Source organism: Schistocerca nitens, chromosome 10, assembly GCF_023898315.1.
Source record: "Schistocerca nitens isolate TAMUIC-IGC-003100 chromosome 10, iqSchNite1.1, whole genome shotgun sequence".
NCBI classification, from domain to species: domain Eukaryota; kingdom Metazoa; phylum Arthropoda; class Insecta; order Orthoptera; family Acrididae; genus Schistocerca; species Schistocerca nitens.
In genome coordinates this window covers 65798963-65819212 of record NC_064623.1, presented here as the reverse complement: position 1 = coordinate 65819212, position 20250 = coordinate 65798963, and the positions used below count along the sequence as shown (strand labels likewise).

Genomic DNA, 20250 nt, shown 5'->3' with positions numbered 1-20250 from the left:
ATCTCTGCTGCGATGTCAGAGCAGTGTCGGCAGCAGTAATAATCGCTCGCCCTACAGACCAGTCGCATAGTTCGTTGTTATGGAGCAGTTGCAATAGCTCGCTGTTACGAAGAAGTCGTAGTAGCTCACCGCTACAGTACAGTTGCCAGCCATGTAAGAGCAACAGCAGTTGCCGCTGATGCAGCGCAGTTCATTGCCATGTACTGTAAGGTAAACTTTATTATTCTTCATCGCCATGAGTATTTAAATTTGTTGTCTGAGATGTTAATATGAATCTGTTTCAATTTTTTTGTGATTTGTCAGCAGCCGGTCGTGGTGGCCAATCGCTTCTAGGCGCTTCAGTCTGGAACCGTGCGACTGCTACGGTCGCAGGTTCGAATCCTGCCTCGGGCATGGATGTGTGTGAAGTCCTTAGGTTAGTTAGGTTTAAGTAGTTCTAAGTTCTAGCGGACTGATGACCTCAGAAGTTATGTCCCATAGTGCTCAGAGCCATTTTTTTGATTTGTCAGCACTAATTAAGTCAGACTTGTAACGTTCAATTTTTTTATGTAATGGTTTGCAGAAATGTTTTCAATAATAAGGTTTTTCAGAACATAATTTTTTACCAGTCATTTACTCGAATTTAAATATTCTATAAATTTTCCCAGATCACGGTCACGTGTTGTTTAATAATCAGAGGACCAGCTATGCAGCTGTGTCAACAAGCAAAGTCAGTTTTTTTCCTAATAACGCAAATCTCAGGCAAATGTTGTTCAGTAGTAGTAGACAGGCCAGCATTGCACTAAGCCGTGCCATTTAGGAACAGATATATAGACAGCGTTACCCAGCGACACCATTATGAGATAGGAATTTTTCAGTTTGTTCAGGTTGATTTCACAGGGCCACGACGTAGCGCTGCTAACGTCCAAAATTTATCAGTTTCCATTGTCAGTCAATTTTGTACCGGAAATTTTTATATGTGGGAAGGTTACAAACCCTAGTACAAGGTCCAGGCAAATGCCCCGCCGACATCGTGTAAGCCAAAGTACGATTATGTGTACCCTGTATGACAACCGCTAATATACCTGTCGCCGCCCGTGGTGGCCGCGCTGTTTAAGGCGTCATGTCACGGATTGCGCAGCCCCTCCCGCCGGAAGTTTGAGTCCTCCCTCGAGCATGTGTGTGCGTACAGTTTAAGTAGTGTGTACGTCTAGGAACCGATGACCTAAGCAGTTTGGTCCGTTAGGAATTCACACACACACTATTCATGTCACTTGCAGTCCCATGAAGGCCACTTTAACATTTATTGTTACGTCGATGCGATGCAGCTCTGTACTGTGTTCCGGGACGATTTGTTGTCGTTGCACGCACACCGTCCATTTCTGGACACATGTTCACAAAAGTTTCTTCCTCCATTTCCGATCAGGAATCCGTCTCTGCAGTTTGTGTGTTTTATTAATATTGGTTCAAATGGCTCTGAGCACTATGGGACTTAACAGCTGAGGTCATCAGTTCCCTAGAACTTAGAACTACTTAAACCTAACTAACCTAAGGACATCACACACATCCATTCCCGAGGCAGGATTCGAACCTGCGAACGTAGCGGTCGCGCGCTTCCAGACTGTTGCGCCTAGAACCACTCGGCCACTCTGCCGGCTTTTATTAATATTCACCCGTTATAATGGTATGTGGGGTTGCCCAGCAAGATAGTTGCCGTCCCACACGTGCAAAGTATAAAGGACAGAGAGCTATACGGTTTCCACAAAAATATGGAAACACCGCGAAAAACGCGTACTCGAAAATAAATGCAGATGCTGGCCAAGCCTGCATGTTTTGCTGTTCTATTTGGCCACGAATGGCACCTGTGGAATGTCCCCAATACGTTGTAAGTGTCAATTGCGGTCAGAACAACGTTCTGTGTAGTTGTGAGTGCATTATTTCGGAGCTAAATGACTTAGAACTTGGGTAAATCGTTGGTACTCGTACGGTTGGTCCTTCCAGAGAGAAGTATTTGGTGTTTCAGAAGGCACCATATCGACGATTTATGGCGCGTGCAGCGAAAGCGGAAAAAAATCATCCACTAAGTCACAATGAGGATGAAATTGTGTGTTGAGTGATCGTGACATATAATCACTGAAGAGGATTGAAACGAAAAATTTGAGGAGGACTGATGCAAAAGTTACCTCAAAAGTGATTGTCAGCAGGAGAACAACACGAAGGGAGCTCGAGAAGGAGGGTGCTGCAGGGCGAGCTGGAAATCCAAAACCACATATTAGTGATGCAAGTGCACACAACAGGAAAATGCGGTGCCGAAGCCATGAAAGCTGGGCTGTGGATCAATGGAAGAATGTCGTTTGGTTGAATGAGTCTTGTTTAACACAGTTTCCAACTTCTGGCCCAATTTACGTCTCAACAGTGAACCATGCCGACGGTTTGGTGATGATTCAGGCTGCCATAGCGTGGTATCCCATGAGTAATCCAGTGTTATTGAGCCTTTGTCATCTATTTCGCACAGAAAATTGTGCGATCGCTATCCACCTCCATGAGCATTACCTGAACTTGCCAATGTTTTGTAAGAAGAATGCTATAAGATTCCCTGGAACAGGACGCAGGACCTGCGTTTATCCATTTTGAGACACTAGAATTTGTTTTGAAATCCAGCGGGCTTCCTACACGGTATTAGGCATGGTAATGTGATGTGTTTGTGCTGTTTCGATCCCCTGTACATGCTAATAACAGAGGAGGGCTGGTCAAAACGTACACTCTTGCCACAGTCCTATGTACTTGATGTGCTTCCGTGTCTGGCCAGTTCTTCAGGTACAGCAACCATTCTGTTACTCAGTGGCGGCGTGTGGGTATTGCACAACTCTAGTGGTTCACTGTCGCAAAATTGTTTCTCCTACGCACCTCCACCTCTCCCCGGACTGCTAAGAAAGACTGTGGCCGGAGCATCCGCGCTCGAGGTGCGCTGTACAGCCGATGTGATACGCTGACGTGCCAGAATATTATGTCCACCTCCTTAACAAGCTGTTGGACCACCTTCGGAACTCTTTGGAGATATGTCTTACAAGGTGTCTTCTCACAGGTCGTGCGATTCCTGTAAACTTGGTGCGCGGGCGCGAAGCGGTCGTCAAATTGTGACACAGCTCTAGTCCATAACATTCACATCAGGCGAATTTGGCAGCAACAACCTCGTCATCTGGTTACTCACATCCTCATCAAATCACTGTAGCAAGTTATAGGGACAACTATCATGGAGGCGACAAAGTCAAGCGTCAGCGATATGCACGTATACATATACCGCTAGTATGGCGTACACAAGATGTAATGGGGCAGTGCAATGGTGGAGCTGTCATTTGTAATCAGACGGTTTGTGTGGAACAGTTTTCGACGTGATTATGGCCGCACGGTGGAAATTAACAGACTTTGAATGCGTAATCATAGTTCGAACTAGACACATGAGACACTCCGTTTCGGAGATCGTCAGGGATATATTCCGAGATCCGCATTGTCAAGAGTCTGCCGAGAACACCAAATTCCGGGCATTACCTCTCACCATGGACAACGCAGTGGCCGACAGTTTTCACTTAACGATCGAGAGCAGCGACGTTTCCGTAGTGTTGTCATTAATAACAGACAAACAACACAGCATGAAATAACCACAGATATCAATGTTGGACGTACGACGAACTTATCTGTTAGGACAGTGCGGCAAAATTTGGCGTTCATGGGCTAAGACAGTAGACGACCGACGCCAAGTGCCTTTGCTAACAGTACGACATCGCCTGCAGCGCCTCTCCTGGACTCGTGATTACTTGGTTGCACTCTAGACCACTGGAAAACTGTGCCCTGTTCAGGAGAGTCCCGATTTCAGTTGGTAAGAGCTGATGGTAGGATTCGAGCATGGCACATACCTCACGAAGCCATGGACCCAAGCCGGCCGGAGTGGCCGTGCGGTTCTAGGCGCTTCAGTCTGGAACCGCGCGACCGCTACGGTCGCAGGTTCGAATCCTGCCTCGGGCATGGATGTGTGTGTCGTCCTTAGGTTAGTTACGTTCAAGTAGTTCTAAGTTCTAGGGGACTGATGACCTCAGAAGTTAAGTGCCATAGTGCTCAGAGCCGTTTGAACCATTTGAACCATGGACCCAAGTTGTCAACAAGGCACTATGTAATGGCGCGGGCTGAGTTTACGTCGAATGGACTGGATCCTCTGGTACAACTGAACCGATCATTGACTGGAAATGGTTATGTTCGCCTATTTAGAGACCGTTTGCAGCCATTCATGAACTTCATGTTCCCAGACAACGTTGGAATTTTTAAGGATGACAAAGCGTCTTGTCACAGGGTCACATAGCTTTGAAGAACATTCTGGACAATTCGAGCAAATGATTTATCCACCCAAATAGCGCAATATGAACCTATCGATCATTTATGAGACATAATCAAGAGGTCAGTCCTGCACCGGTAACACTTTCGCTGTTATGGATGGTTGTAGAGGCAGCTTGGGTGAATATTTATGCAGGGGAATTCCAACGACTTGTTGAGTCCATGTCACGTCGAGCTGATGCACTACGATGGCAAAATGAGACCCGACACGACATTAGGAGATATCCCATAACTTCTGCGTCATCTCTCGTCAAATAGGCCACAAATCGCTGCATGTCCTGTGTTACAGAGTGGGAAAGCCTCCTATCTCCACGTTCCATGATGAGGTGTGGATGTCCAACGTCTTATCACGTACTCGTTCTTCTATAGCGCTGCAAACGCTCAAGACAGTAGCACGCAAAGAGCTGATCAGTTTCGACGTTTCTGAGATAATCGTTTCCAGGCACCAGCTCTTAAGAATCTGCCGTTCCTCAAAGTCGCTTATGTCAGTCCAGTTTCCCATCTCCATCCCATAATATCGATAGAATGTCATAGAATGTTAGTCTCTGCTCCACCTGTACAGAATGATTCCAAAAACATTTTACAAACAGACGTGGTACACTGGGAATATAACAAGGATAGGTAATCACACAGGAACTGCAGGCTGCAAAGGCCATCCGGTGCTACTAAATGGCGTGGTACTGTCACATGCTACAAACGGACGCCCAATACAGGGGATTATTATCTTTTTGCAGATACAAAGGGCACAGTCGTCTCTAATTTTTGTATTTTTTGCAGGAGGATAATGAAATTTTCTGTGAACATACTTGGAAAATGTAGCTATAAGTTGGTAGATAAAAGTATTTTCTTTTATTTACAGGTGAGCCATAATGGACCGTCAAGTAGAAGTCAGGTTGCGACAACTGTTGGTGATGGAGTTCCTCTTCAAGGCCGGCGATTTCAATAAGATGACAGTGAGTGATGTGAATAAGGAGACCATTGATCAAATCATCGTGTGACGACACGACAGCTTGCTGAAATGATTCGTTTATCATTGGGTAGGGTGGTTTTACTGGTGAAGTCACTAGGGTACAGAGAAATCTGTGCACGTTGGGTGCCTAGATTATTGACAAGAGAAATGAAAACGATGAAGAAGAATGTGTGCGAAGGTCTCATGAAGACCCTTACTTAAGAGTGTTAAGATGTTTTGATGGCGTCATTACCCAGGATGAAACATGGTTGTTTTTGGCCGAACCTGAGAGCATAACCCAATCCATGGAATGGCGTCATCCGCGTTCCCCTCGGAAGAGGAAACCAAGCCTTTAATGAACAGCAGGCCGAAAGGTGATGGTCTCCTTCTGGGATCAGTGTGGTGTCAGTTTCATTGACTTTTTGGAACCTGGCTCCACAATTAATTGAGACCTTACTGTTTGTCATTGGACAAGCTGCGGCGTGTCATGAAGACCCACAGACCACAGTTTCAGGGTCAGCTCATCAGACTACACCATGACAATGCCGTTATGACGCAGGAGAAAATCGGGAAAATGGGTTGGAAAACTGTTCCTCATCCTCCCCACAGTTCGGACTTTGCTCCGTCTGATTTTTACCTCTTTGGTCGTCTGAATGCCCACCTGCGCGGTAAAACATTTGATAGTGACAAAGACCTTATTTCCTGTGTCAAGCGATGGTGTAAAAGACAATCCCCAGAATTTTACCAAAGTGCATTTACATCATGGAACGTACGTCGGGCCAGATGCGTCCCAGCTGATGAAGGATACAGTGAGTAGGCTCAATGTATAGCTAAATGTTCCAAATGGCTCTGAGCACTATGGGACTTAACATCTGTGGTCATCAGTCCCCTAGAACTTAGAACTACTTAAACCTAACTAACCTAAGGACATCACACACATCCATGCCCGAGGCAGGATTCGAACCTGCGACCGTAGCAGTCGCGCGGTTTCGGACTGAGCGCCTAGAACCGCTAGACCACCGCGGCCGGCTACTAAATGTTCCAAGTATGATCACAAAAAATTTCATTCTCCTACTGCAAAAAATAAACGAATTAGAGATGACTGTGTCGGGCCGGCCGAAGTGGCCGCGCGGTTCTGGCGCTGCAGTCTGGAACCGCGAGACCGCTACGGTCGCAGGTTCGAATCCTGCCTCGGGCATGGATGTGTGTGATGTCCTTAGGTTAGTTAGGTTTAACTAGTTCTAAGTTCTAGGGGACTAATGACCTCAGCAGTTGAGTCCCATAGTGCTCAGAGCCATTTGAACCATTTAGATGACTGTGCAAAACTTTTTTAACACCCTTTGTACATCGAGACACGGTTGACATCGACGCTGCATTGAACGACGCACCCTCTCAAAGACACATATGTGGTCCTGCTGCCTCAGCAATCCTGCACGCTAGGTGCTCCACCGATGTGACAGCTGTTTCCTACACACAGGATAAAATAAGTCAGGGACAAATCAGGTGAGGGAGGTGGCCATGCGACTGACACACCGCAACCATTCCAGTGGTCGCGGAAGGTTGCCTGCGGATGTGCCTTAATTCTCTGCTCAAATGCGTGGGGGACTTCGTCGTTCTGAAATCTAATGCGGCGATGAATAGGCATGAGAATACCATTCAGCATGTCCGGCACGACCACTCGCTGGAATACGAGATATGTGCGACCATCAAGTCGGTCTTACAAGGGGAGGCCGCGAATTGTGAAATTCAGATTCGATTCATACTGCGCATAATAAATGCTCATGGCCAGAGGTGTAATGTGGCAAAGCACCAAGATGCACTTCTCAGCCGTTGCCGAGAAAATCGACAGTTAAAAGAAACCGTTGCGGTGAAATACTCTCTACGAGTAACAGTTTCCTACAGCGTCGTGGCGCAGCGGTAAGCGCTCGGGTTCGTAATCCGAAGGTCGCCGGATCGAATCTCGCGCCATGCAATTTTTTTATTATTAGTTTCTATTAATGAATTGCTTATGCATCTTGGTGAAGGCGGATCGCTCTCCAATTGTACCGCCTCCATTTTTCCGTTTGTTTAACAGGGTGTACCAAAGCTCTCACGTCCGCACTGATTATGTATATATAATTCCCGGTAATCAGTTGCAACAATTATGCATATAATAAGTTGTTGAAAGTCGTTTGTCGTGGAAAAACTGGCGACTTCGAACATCATTATGTTTTCCGCAAACAAAGTTGTATTTCACAAATGTTATTAATTGTCTTCATAATGTTAACCACGTATAGTTAACGGAAGACGTACTGTAGAAACGATATCCCGAAACGAATACGTATAGCGTAAGTCAAACATTCGAATTAGAATAGAGACCCCACGAACACAAATTTGCGGTGGCAGGTATGAAATATAAACTCCGTTACTCGCTCGTTACACTTGAAGGACAGATGTTGAATGGGCCGAAACGAGCAGCCGCATAACAGCGTAGTTGCCTGCCAACTTTGAAATAAGGTAGATGCGGTCCCAAGCGCAACTTATAACATCGTCGAAAATCAGTGCGGACGTGAGAGCTTTGGTACACCCTGTTAAACAAACGGAAAAATGGAAGCGGTACAATTGGAGAGCGATCCGCCTTCACCAACATGCATAAGCAATTCATTAATGTTTGAATTACAAAAAACTAATAATAAAAAAAAATTGTATGGCGCGAGATTCGATCCGGCGAGCTTCGAATTACGAACACGAGCGCTTACCGCTGCGCCACGACACTATAGAAAATTATTACTCGTAGAGAATATTTCACCGCAACGGTTTCTTTTAACTGTCGATTTTCTCGACAACGGCTGAGAAGTGCATCTTGGTGCTTTGCCACATTACACCTCTGGCCATGAGCTTTTATTATGCGCAGCATGCATCGAATGTGAATTTCACAATTGGCGGCCTCCCCTTGTTAGAGATTGGGCGGCCCGACTGAACAGACTCCGACGATACCAGTCCACACGTTAAGGATAAACCTGAGTTGTGAGTCGTGTGTACGTGTAGCATGTGGGTTCACATCCCCTCACATAAGTAGGTTGTGAACGTTCATCACGCCCTCGAGTAAGAACGCGGCCTCATCATTGAAGAGACCATCCATTCGCTGTGAAGCTTCGGTCTGCAGCGGCTTCCTGCAGATACCACCGCGCAAATCTCACACGCTTGTTGTATTCCCCCGTTGGAAACGACACGAATGTAATACTTCGTCGGGTACAATGCGCCTCACGGATGGTGGGGGATATCACTGGAGTGGGATACACTTTGTGTACTTGTACGCTGCTTTCTTCCGCCTTAACTGTCCGTGTTGTTCGTTGGCGACCAGTATCCGGCCTGTGCACACGGAAGGAGCCGGTTTCGCACAATCGGTGATGTACGGTGGCGAATAATGTCTGGAAGGGTACCTTCCTATCGGGATATTTCACACTATACAATCACACGGCTTCTGGTCCATTGCAGTTACACACAGTCAACACGGATTCAGGAAACATCGTTGTTCTCTAACACAACCAGCTCTTTACTCACACGAAGGGTTGAGTGCTGTCGAAAAGGAATTTCAAATCCATTCCGCATTTCTAGATTTCCAGAAGGCTTTTGACACCATACAAGCGGCTTGTAATCAAATTGTGTTTTTATGGAATATTGTCTCCGTTGGACGATAAAATTCGTGATTTCCTGTCAGAGAGGTCACAGTTCGTAGTAATTAACGGAAAGTCACCGAGTAAAACAGGAATGATTTCTGGCGTTCCCCAAGGTAGTGTTATAGACTCTCATCTGTTCCGTGTCTATATAAACGATTTAGGAAACAATGTGAGCAGCCGTCTTCGGTTGTTTGCAGATGACGCTGTCGTTTATCGTGTAGTAAAGGCATCAGACGATCAAAACCAATTGCAAAACTATTTAGATAAGATGTCTGTATGGTACGAATATTGGCAATTGACCTAAATTAAGAAAAGTAGAGGTCATTCATATGACAGCTAAGAGGTATTCGGTTACACGACTAATCAGTCAAATCTTAAGGCCGTAAATTCAACAAATGCTTAGGAATTACAATTACGAACAACTTAAATTGGAACGAAGACATAGAAAACGTTACAGGGAAGGCAAACCAAACACTGGGTAGTATTGACAGAACAGTTAGAAGATGTGACAGATTTACTAGGTAGACTGTCTACGCTATGCTTGTCCGTTCTCTTTTGAAGTACTGCTGCGCGGTGTGGGATCCTTACCGGCTAGGATTAAATGAGTACATCGGGAAAGTTTAAAGAAGAGCAGCACTTTTGAACCCTCGAGGAATAGGGGAGAGAGTGCTACAGATATGATACGCAAATGTGGGCGGCAATCATTAAAACAAAGACTTTTTCCGTTACGGCGGGATTTTCTCACCAAATTTCAATCACCAACTTTCACCTCCGAATGCGAAAATATTTTGTTGATGGCGACCTACATAAGGGGAAATGATCATCATAATAAAATAATTGAAATCAGAGCTCGCACGGAAAGCTATAGGCGTTCTTTTTCCGTGAGCTGCTCGAGAGTGAAATAATAGAGAATTATTGTGAAGGTATTTCGAGTAATTCTCGGCCAGGCTCTTAAGTGTGATTTGCAGAGTATCCATGTAGATCATGTAGATGTAGATGTAGATGAGAACCGCCACTCAAGAACAGAGACACTAATTTCCTTCTTCCGATCCTGACAAGTTGAAATGACTCGGTGACAGAAATACATTTTCTCAAGTGACTGCCTCATCGATAACAAACGAAGTGAAAGGAAAATGAGTGAAGAGCGACGCTGCACAGGGGAGAGAGGGGGAGGGGGACTTGAGGGGGGGGGAGGAGGATGTGTGGTGTTACAGCCCAGGCCTTTTCCAGCGTTCCAGGGCAGGACGAGGCACTGACCTCCATCTCGCGCTTGCGGTCCTCCTCTAGCTGCTGGTCCAGCTGGAGCCTCTGGTCGCACTCCTCCTGGAAGTCACGCAGCAGCCGCTCGCACTCGCTCTGGACGCGAGACGTCGCTTCCAGCTCCAGCGTCGAGAGTCGCTCCTGGGCCTGTAAAGTGCAAAGAAAAAGAAATAGCTGACTGAACACTTCTGTTCTGAGCACATTAAAAATATTCTCTGCTCTCCAGTAAACTCTTCTACTTCACAAACAGATATTGTGTTTTTAAAAATATTTCCAAATATTTGGACCGTTTCTGGAATTCACAAGTTATTCACTAAGTACAGAAGCAGTCCAGTCATACGGAACAAACATTAGATTTTAATTAGGCAAACCAACGAGTGGACTTTAAAAATACTATTTTTTATCTTGAATTCGAACTCTAGTGGTAAAACTTCAAAGGTTGTGCATAATGTTTTCTGAGTGTTTTAGTAGCAGCGCCGAATAGTCTGCAGTAGCTCGTTAGAGAGTAGTTGCATTTCGTTAGACTTCTTTTTCTTGCACCGACTTTTCTTTCTGTCTGTCATAGGTCAAGGATGGACGCACCTCATAATAAATTTCGCTAATAGGTGTCCGGATCGTTTTGATGAGGCAGTGCATACTTTCAGGGCCGTTGCAAGGTGTTACGCCGCCCTTGCCGAGAAATGAAGAATGACGATCCCCTCCTTTTCACCACCCTCGGTCTCAAGCTCCTATTATACTTTTAATCATTAAAATATGGTGACCTGACGTCCTCATTTTCTGGGGACAGTCGTTTTCATTCTTTGTCCCAAATTGCTTTAAAACTGATTGAGAACAACCTAGTTTGTTATTTTTGTCCTCAGTTTTTAAAAATTTCCCAAAATAAACAGCAAGAATGTGGTGAACATTTTAAACTAAAACTGAACTGAATATACCAGTGCAACCAAATCTGGCATCAATTATCTACTTGACTGAATTGCGAGAAAGTTGACTTATCAAGGTGTGGAACTATTTTCTGGTGTGAACGAGATTTTGCTTGAATTTAGAAAGTATGCTGTACTGATGGGTGACATGCCGAAGCGTCAGACTAGGTCACCTGGATAATGATCTTGTTATTTCGTTTCTCTTTTAACAAAAATATTCTGATTGGAACAGAAATATTCTGATTGGAAGGCTGCGCACGTGGTCCTTTCCAGCGCTCGACAGAGGTGATCAAGGTCATGTTTCTTTCCGTATCGTACTCAGGAGCGTCTGTTTTAGTTTGGAGGTAGTTACAGACAATGTGTTCTCTTTCGTCAGTGTACGGAATTACTTATTAAGGACCTGTTCTGCATACTTTTGAAAACAATCTGAAGTTTTAATTTTTCATATTTTCATATCTCCTCCTCATTTGCTCCATTTTTCCGTTGTCTGATTTGAAATTAAATTTTTTCCGCGATTTGCCACCCCTAAAATTTTATCGCCCTTGGCGGCCATCTAGTCCTGCCTAATGATAGAAACGGCCTTATATACTTTGCATCTTTCTGTGTCAAATTAAGTTGCGAAAAATGGTGACTGTTTTTATTCTAGATGTTATATTTATGAATACTATTACTTTTTTCTTCAAATAGTGCCAGATTTTTCACAAACAATTTCACAAGGGACTAAATGATGTATTATCGAGCTATTGTTAGTACGGCAAATTTTTTAAACAGTTGCCTCCACGAAGTTTGATACATTTTCCGTGCAGCATCTTTCTGTGAAATGAATACATGTGTCTACAGGGGCTGGACAAAAATATGGAAACAAGATGAGAAAGGGATGCTTGAACATAGATGCAGGTGCTAGGCGATCCTGTAAGTGTCGCTGTGTGTGTGTCTGTTTTTTTTACTACGAACGAGACCTGTTCAATGTCCCCAGTACGCTGCAAGGGTCATTCGTGATCACAACACTGTTCTCTGTAACTGTCACTACATTACGCCGCAGTTAAATGAAGTCGAAGGTGAGTAAATTGTTGGTACTCATATGGTGGGTCCTTCTGTAACCAAGGTAGCGAAATACGAGGGTCACTCCAAAAGAAATGCACACTATTTTTGTAAAAATACAGTTTTCATTCTGCATGTGTGAAAGTTTTACAGTGTGTAGATACATCCTTCCCGCTTGTTATCAAACTTAGTTCAGCCTGTTCCCGTGATTGGCGCCGTCACAGCATGTCTTCAGGCTGCTACACTTGACGTTCGTCAGAAGCAACGTGCTGTCATAGAATTCCTATGCTGTGAAAACGAGACAGTGGGAAACATCCACAAGAGGTTGAAAAAGGTGTATGGAGATGCAGTACAGTTAGTCGGTGGGCAAGCAGGTTATGCGATTAAAGCGGGCACGGCAATATTGAGGATTGTCCTCGCAGCGGCAGGCCTCGTACTGCAAACACTCCAGACAATGTGCAGAGAGTTAACGAATTGGTGACTGCTGACAGACGCATCACAGTGAACGAATTGTCACACTACGTTGGGATAGGGGAAGGAAGTGTTTGCAGAATACTGAAAGTGTTGGCGTTAAAAAAGGCTTGTGCCAGGTGGGTTCCCACGATGTTGACAGTGGCTCACAAAGAAACAAGAAAAACGGTACCGGTATGCAGCGAACTTTTGGAACAGTACGAGAATGGTGGTGATGAATTTCTTGGAAGAACTGTGACAGGTAATGAAACATGGCTCCATCATTTTTCACCAGAGACGAAGAGGCAATCGATGGAGTGTCATCAGGCAAATTCACAAAAAAAAAAAAAAAAAAAAAAAAAAAAAAAAAAAAAAAACCACACCTTCCGCTAGAAAAGTTATTGCTACGGTGTTTTTCGATTCTGATGGACTCTTGCTTGTGGACATCGTGCCAAGTGGAACCACCATAAATTCTGATGCATATGTGACGACACTGAAGAAACTTCAAGCTCGACTGAGTCGTGTTCGACCACATCGGCAAAAGCACGATGTTTTGCTGTTGCACGAAAATGCACTGCCACATGTCAATCAAAAAACCGTAGAAGCGATCACAAAACTCGGATGGACAAAACTGAAGCGATCACAAAATGGACAACACTGAAACACCCGCCTTACAATCCTGACCTGGCTCCATGTGACTATCATCTCTTTGGGAAACTGAAAGATTCTTTTCGTGGAACAAGGTTTGAAGATGATGACTCCCTTGTGCACGCTGCCAAATAGTGGCTCCAACAGGTTGGTCTAGAATTTTACCGTGCGGGTATACAGGCGCTGATTCAAAGATGGCGTAAGGTAGTTGAGAGGGATGGAAATTATGTGGAGAAATTAAAATATTGTTTCTAAAGGATGTATCTACACATTGTAAAACTTTCAAACATGTAGAATTAAAGATGGATTTTTTTTTTAAAAAAAAAGATGCATTTCTTTTGGAGTGGTCCTCGTATTTGGTGTTTCAAGACGCACCATTTCGAAGATTTATGCCACATACTGGAAAACTGGGAAAACATCATCCTCCATGTCACAACGCGGACGAAAGTTTGTGATGAGTGATCGTGATAGACGGTCATTGGAGGCGATTGTGACGACAAACAAGTGGACGACGGCTGTGAAAGTCACTGCAGAACTGAATGTCGCACTCACGAACCCTGTCAGCTTATTAGCCGTGGTAACGTGTTGTGTGAATTTGGTGTTCCCATATTTTTGTGCACACTCTGTTTGAGAACTGCTCCGTATGTCGTCAAAGAATGAAAGCGTCGAATGAACATAATTCTCAGATGCTTTCGTCATCAAAATCACCAGATATACAGGGCTATTACAAATGATTGAAGCGATTTCATAAATTCACTGTAGCTCCATTCATTGACATATGGTCACGACACACTACAGATACGTAGAAAAACTCATAAAGTTTTGTTCGGCTGAAGCCGCACTTCAGGTTTCTGCCGCCAGAGCGCTCGAGAGCGCAGTGAGACAAAATGGCGACAGGAGCCGAGAAAGCGTATGTCGTGCTTGAAATGCACTCACATCAGTCAGTCATAACAGTGCAACGACACTTCAGGACGAAGTTCAACAAAGATCCACCAACTGCTAACTCCATTCGGCGATGGTATGCGCAGTTTAAAGGTTCTGGATGCCTCTGTAAGGGGAAATCAACGGGTCGGCCTGCAGTGAGCGAAGAAACGGTTGAACGCGTGCGGGCAAGTTTCACGCGTAGCCCGCGGAAGTCGACGAATAAAGCAAGCAGGGAGCTAAACGTACCATAGGATGGTGCTCCACCGCACTTCCATCATGATGTTCGGCATTTCTTAAACAGGAGATTGGAAAACCGATGGATCGGTCGTGGTGGAGATCATGATCAGTAATTCATGTCATGGCCTCCACGCTCTCCCGACTTAACCCCATGCGATTTCTTTCTGTGGGGTTATGTGAAAGATTCAGTGTTTAAACCTCCTCTACCAAGAAACGTGCCAGAACTGCGAGCTCGCATCAACGATGCTTTCGAACTCATTGATGGGGACATGCTGCGCCGAGTATGGGAGGAACTTGATTATCGGCTTGATGTCTGCCGAATCACTAAAGGGGCACATAACGAACATTTGTGAATGCCTAAAAAAACTTTTTGAGTATTTGTATGTGTGTGCAAAGCATTGTGAAAATATCTCAAATAATAAAGTTATTGTAGAGCTGTGAAATCGCTTCAATCATTTGTAATAACCCTGTACTTAGAAGACACGTTACTGAACTGGAGCGTTTGAGAAAATCTGTAATATGTGTCTCCCAATGCAAGTTCTGATCGATATACACACCCAGGAATTTTGAACAACTAGTTTCACGTATGTGTGTTTCTCCATGCGGTATTGTTATTGATGATCATATCTGAATGAACTCCGTTTTTTCAAGATATGCAATGGATCGTTATCAAGAACCAATTAATAATGCATTTGACTATTTCTGTTATCGCGTTTTCTATTGCTTCAACTCGGCTGGGTTTTATTATGATGCCTGTAATATCAACTAGCAGCTAGAAGCATTCATTTCCATTCATCAGTGTAAGCAGAACAGAAGCGCTTTCTGAATTCAGTCAAGATGCTTACCTTGTGGACTGCACTGTCCGCACAATCTCGAATTCCTGAGTTAATCTGATCCGTTGCCTTCTCAATCTGGAAAAACAAAAAGGAGAAACAAGTATCAGAAATACCGTCTGTGTAACATGTCCTCACTCTAGATTTTTCGAGTTCTTACAAGTAAAGTGACGATGGTACCACCAGTGTCGGTGGTACGAAACCCTATAGTCTTGCCGGCCGGAGTAGCCGAGCGGTTCTAGGCGCTACAGTCTGGAGCCGCGTAACCGCTACGGTCGCAGGTTCGAATCTTGCCTCGGGGATGGATGTGTGTGATGTCCTTAGGTTAGTTAGGTTTAAGTAGTTCTAAGTTCTAGGGGACTGATGACCTCAGAATTTAAGTCCCATAGTTCTCAGAGCCATTTGAACCTATAGTCTTTTGTTGATAAACTAATTTCGGAGGATTAATCTATCTTTAAGTGGCAGGGGACCTGCTGCCCTGTTGGTGTAAAGGTCCTTGACGCTTGATGTCTGAGAATAGAAAACTAATTGTCCAAAACTGGTAGTATTTTATTAAAGGACTGTGTTTTCGTAAAGCTTAACCATGGCAGGTGCCAATGCATAACGTACACAACAGAATATTATATTTCAAAACATAGGTTTTTTTTTTTTAGTGTGAAGGATCTTTAAATGAAACAACAAGTTTACTGTTACCAGTCACCGTTTTATTTATTTCCACGACGCGTTTCAAACGTTTAAACCTCCATCATTTGGAGGATTTACATTATTTAGTATGACATTTGTGTGGGTGTTGTGTTACGATTTTGGAGGAACTTGTGGCACTGCCTCCAGTGGTCACAGGTTCCTATTTGCTGTAGTAACGACAGATTGGTTATAAGATCTTCACAGCCGGGGAGGGGGGGTATATAGTGAAGGCATAGCGCTTATGAGTTGTCAGAGGAGTCTGAAAAATTCCCTTATTTTCTAATCTACTTATCTGAAAAATTCCCTTTTTTTCTAATCTACTTATGTGTAAGTGGCTCTCAAGATTATCATAATCGCCCGCATCTCGTGGTCGTGCGGTAGCGTTCTCGCTTCCCACGCCCGGGTTCCCGGGTTCGATTCCCGGCGGGGTCAGGGATTTTCTCTGCCTCGTGATGGCTGGGTGTTGTGTGCTGTCCTTAGGTTAGTTAGGTTTAAGTAGTTCTAAGTTCTAGGGGACTTATGACCACAGCAGTTGAGTCCCATAGTGCTCAGAGCCATTTGAACCATTTTTTTTGATTATCATAATCAATTACGTTGTTCTTCCGTTGTTTGGGGATTTTGTCTGTGTCGGGACATAACCTGGCATTTGTCTTCCTCTGTTGTTAGTCTACGCTGTAAATTGAGTTTGGATGAAGTATTTGTAACTGTATCATTAGATGGATTATTTTTATTTTGCATTAGGCTTCCATTATCTATTTTATTATCTGAGGATGTGCTGCAGTAAACATCGGTATGAGAGTGAGAGATGTCTTCACTTCCGAACTGATCGTTGGTACGGGGGATGAACTTAAAATTCTCAGCCGCTACTGCAGCCACCCTTGAGTATCGGCAGAATGGTAGGTATGGACCGCATTTGCATGCGTCATGATGAGGGGACTGGGAAGTTAGATGGTGCAGTTCAAAATTTCGTTCTGCTGAAGTAATTCACAGCCAGTTAGCTGCACTTGGCATGCACAGGGCGAGATAACTGGTGCTCTTTCTTATTTTTCTGTGTCTTTGTGTTAGGTTATCAATTTTCTCAGCAATCATTGGCAGTGTTCGTGTACTAAGTTTCTGTATCATTCTATCTCAAACCCATCCACATGTGCCAAGATCTTCCGTACACGTTTTTGCATCCTTTTGTTCTTTTGTAATTACTTTTATTGTTTATTTCGTGACTAGAATTGCATTAATGCATCTAGAAATAAATCATATTGTTGTAATGATCTTTAGTTTCATACCGTAACTTGATGGCAGTCTTTACCAATATTTCTATTGGGTTGTGGTACTCATATTTCATGTTGAATTGGGCCATCCCTTTTCAATTCAGATAGTCAGTACATGACTTTGCACGACTTTGCTTTTTATTTCACATGTTCGCATATGGGGTCATCGATTGTCTGAGTAGAACAACAGATTCCGATCTCGTAGCATCTCAGAAGTGTGCCAGACGATCGACTGACATCTCACACTAGGGTTTATAGGGAAACGTTCTAGGCCCTCTGCTGTTCCTAATCTATATAAACGATTACAGAATACATTCTAAGGGACCCCCTTACATCGTTTTCAGATGACGCTGTCACCGACAACCTAGTAAAGTCATCAGAAGATCAAGAAAAGTGCAATATGATTGAGACCACGTATTTTCATGGTGCAAGAAGTAGCAATTAACACTAAATAATAAAAATATGAGATCTCAGACCCAAATACTAAATTCCATTAGACTTCGGTTACTTGGTTCAAATGGCTCTGAGCACTATGGGACTTAACATCTGAGGTCATCAGTCCCCTAGAACTTAGAACTACTTAAACCTAACTAACCTAAGGACGTCACACACATCCATGCCCGAGGCAGGTTCAAATGGCTCTAAGCGCTATGGGACTCAACATCTTAGGTCATCAGTCCCCAGAACTTAGAACTACTTAAACCTAACTAACCTAAGGACATCACACACATCCATGCCCGAGGCAGGATTCGAACCTGCGACCGCAGCAGTCCCGCGGTTCCGGACTGCATCGCCTAGAACCGCACAGCCACACCGGCCGGCACTTCGGTTACCTGCTAAATCACACAAACACGAAGGCTAACGATTCAGTTAAATATCAAAGGTTTGAATTGCAGTAATAACACAGTTAACGTTGTGGGCAAGGTGAATCAAAGACTATGTTTTACTGACAGAACACTTAGAACATTCAACAGGTCTACTGAAGGCTCTGCACACACTAGGCTCCTCCATCCTCTTTCGGAGTACTGCTATGCAGTATGGGATCCTTAGCAGACCGTATTGATGCAATAAATTGGAAATGGGCAAAGAAGGGCAGCTCGTTTTATATAGTGGGGAGATGGGGTGGCAGTCATTAACATATAGGCGTTCTTCGTTGCAGCTAGTTCCTTCCCCCCAATTATAGTCACCAACTTTTTTCCCCCAATAGCAAAATATTTTGCTGAGTCCCACCAAATGGAGAGAAATGGCCATTCTGTTAAAAAAAGATAAATCAAAGTATGCATGGAGTGATTTAAGTTTGCATTTTTCCATTTTCTGTTCGAGCTATGAACCAAGCTGCTTATGTATTAATATATTGTTGCCATCAATGTGTTTCATAATGTTAGAGCACAGTGTGAATTCTAAAATCATACTGCCAATATGCGCCAGTGAGATGGACCTATAATGCAGCGGATTAGTTTTGTTTCCTATCTAGTGTGTTTTTGAGTTTTTAGACACCCATGTTCTATCGAAAGAGCGGTTGCGTGTAATTACTACAAATGTATGTATTTCACCTTCATACTCTGAAACGACCTTGTTGATATACAGTTCATATTGAAAGACTTTCTTTTATTAAGTTACTTAAGCTGCTTTGCTACACCGAGGGTATCTAAGATAAATTTCTCTTGTTAGTAGTTGTTCTTTATTCGAATTATTGCATCTTCTTTCATGAGATATGAGCCGTAGTAAAAATTGCCGTTTTTAAGAGCGTGCCACAGCGCGTAGTGTAAAGCAGTCACCTTCCGTTTCTGGCGGTGGCGCCGCTTTGGCAATAGTAGCCTTGGTGTCTCCCTCTGGTGGGAAAAGGGAAAAGTTGCCTGTTCACGTGCATTCAAGGGGCGAGATGAGCTCGGCAGGGTCAGTCTGTCAGTCTGGGCGACTCTGGTCAGTTGGTCAGCCAAGTCAGTCTGGGTCTGTCTCTCGTCCGCATTGGTGTGGCAGTGTCTGTCTGTCGTCCGGAGTGCTAGTATGTGTTAGGCCGCCAGTCTGCTCGAGTTGACTCAGGCAATGGTCATTGGCGGTTGGATCGATCGGTTGGTCGGTCGCGCACTGAGACACAAGATGACTTGTCCGTCTTGAGCGTCGGCGCATGTGAGGCCGCCACCTGAGTCCAGTGGGCCGCGCCGTATATCGAGGGGTAGTGACTTCGCGGTCGACACGACAGCAACAGGAGTCAACCCACGACATCGGTCTGGCCGGCGCGAACTGCGACGCCGTGAGGCGGGAGATCGGCGCGCCTTCCTGCGTCCGTAGTAGCGGCTGGCAGCGGACGGTTCGGGGGAGAGTTTTGGGGGTGCTGCGCCAGGTCTTTGCATGAAATCGCAGTTATTAGAAGTTAAGTGATTAGAGATATGTTGTTTCAGTTACTTGTTAAATTCTACTTGTGTTCTTGGTCAGTCTCTCGTCCCCAGCTTGCTCGTTTGTCTCTCGTCCGCATTTGTTAGGCAGTTAGTGTCTATCTGTTTGTCTGTCGGTCTGCCGTACGTTAACACCTGCCTCTGTCATGTTTGTCGGATTCGGTGTTAAGGAATTTATTGATTAAAGGCCGAATTATTGAAATATGGTTTTATCTTGCTTATTATGTTGCGAGGAATGTAGAGCATGTTGTACATCTTATGTAAGTCTGGATTTTATGGGTTTTATTTAAATAGTCATTTTAGGTATAAGGTTGCCACCCTTCCACCGTAAGAGTTTTTTTGTTTTTTTTTTAAAAAAAAAACAAAACAGATTGCACTTTCGGTGGCAAATAATTTGAGTGTTGTACCATTTCCATTCCTCTTACGGGGTGCATAGTTGACGTGTTTGTGTGAGTTGTTAAAAATTTTTAGTTTAAAGTAATCTGGCGTGTTGCAGATTTGCACCAGTGTACTCTTTCAGAGGTTGTTGTGCGCGGTCATGACTACGGCCGTGTTGAAAGGGAGCAGGCAAGCTTCTTAGCCCGAAGGCTCATACTGTTAATATTGTTCTTTCTGCCTC

The 20250-nt window shown here is 44.3% G+C and overlaps 1 protein-coding gene across 1 annotated transcript in view; it reads right to left on the bottom strand.

The window, feature by feature from the left end:
* Nucleotides 1–20250, bottom strand: part of LOC126210262 (trichohyalin-like) — a 255624-nt gene that overhangs the window by 37562 nt on the left and 197812 nt on the right. Inside the window, exons 13-14 of the mRNA XM_049939452.1 lie at nt 15299–15364; nt 10231–10380 (exon numbers count right to left, since the gene is read on the bottom strand). Coding sequence (XP_049795409.1) covers nt 10231–10380; nt 15299–15364 — 216 coding nt within the window. The remainder of the gene's footprint in view (nt 1–10230; nt 10381–15298; nt 15365–20250) is intronic.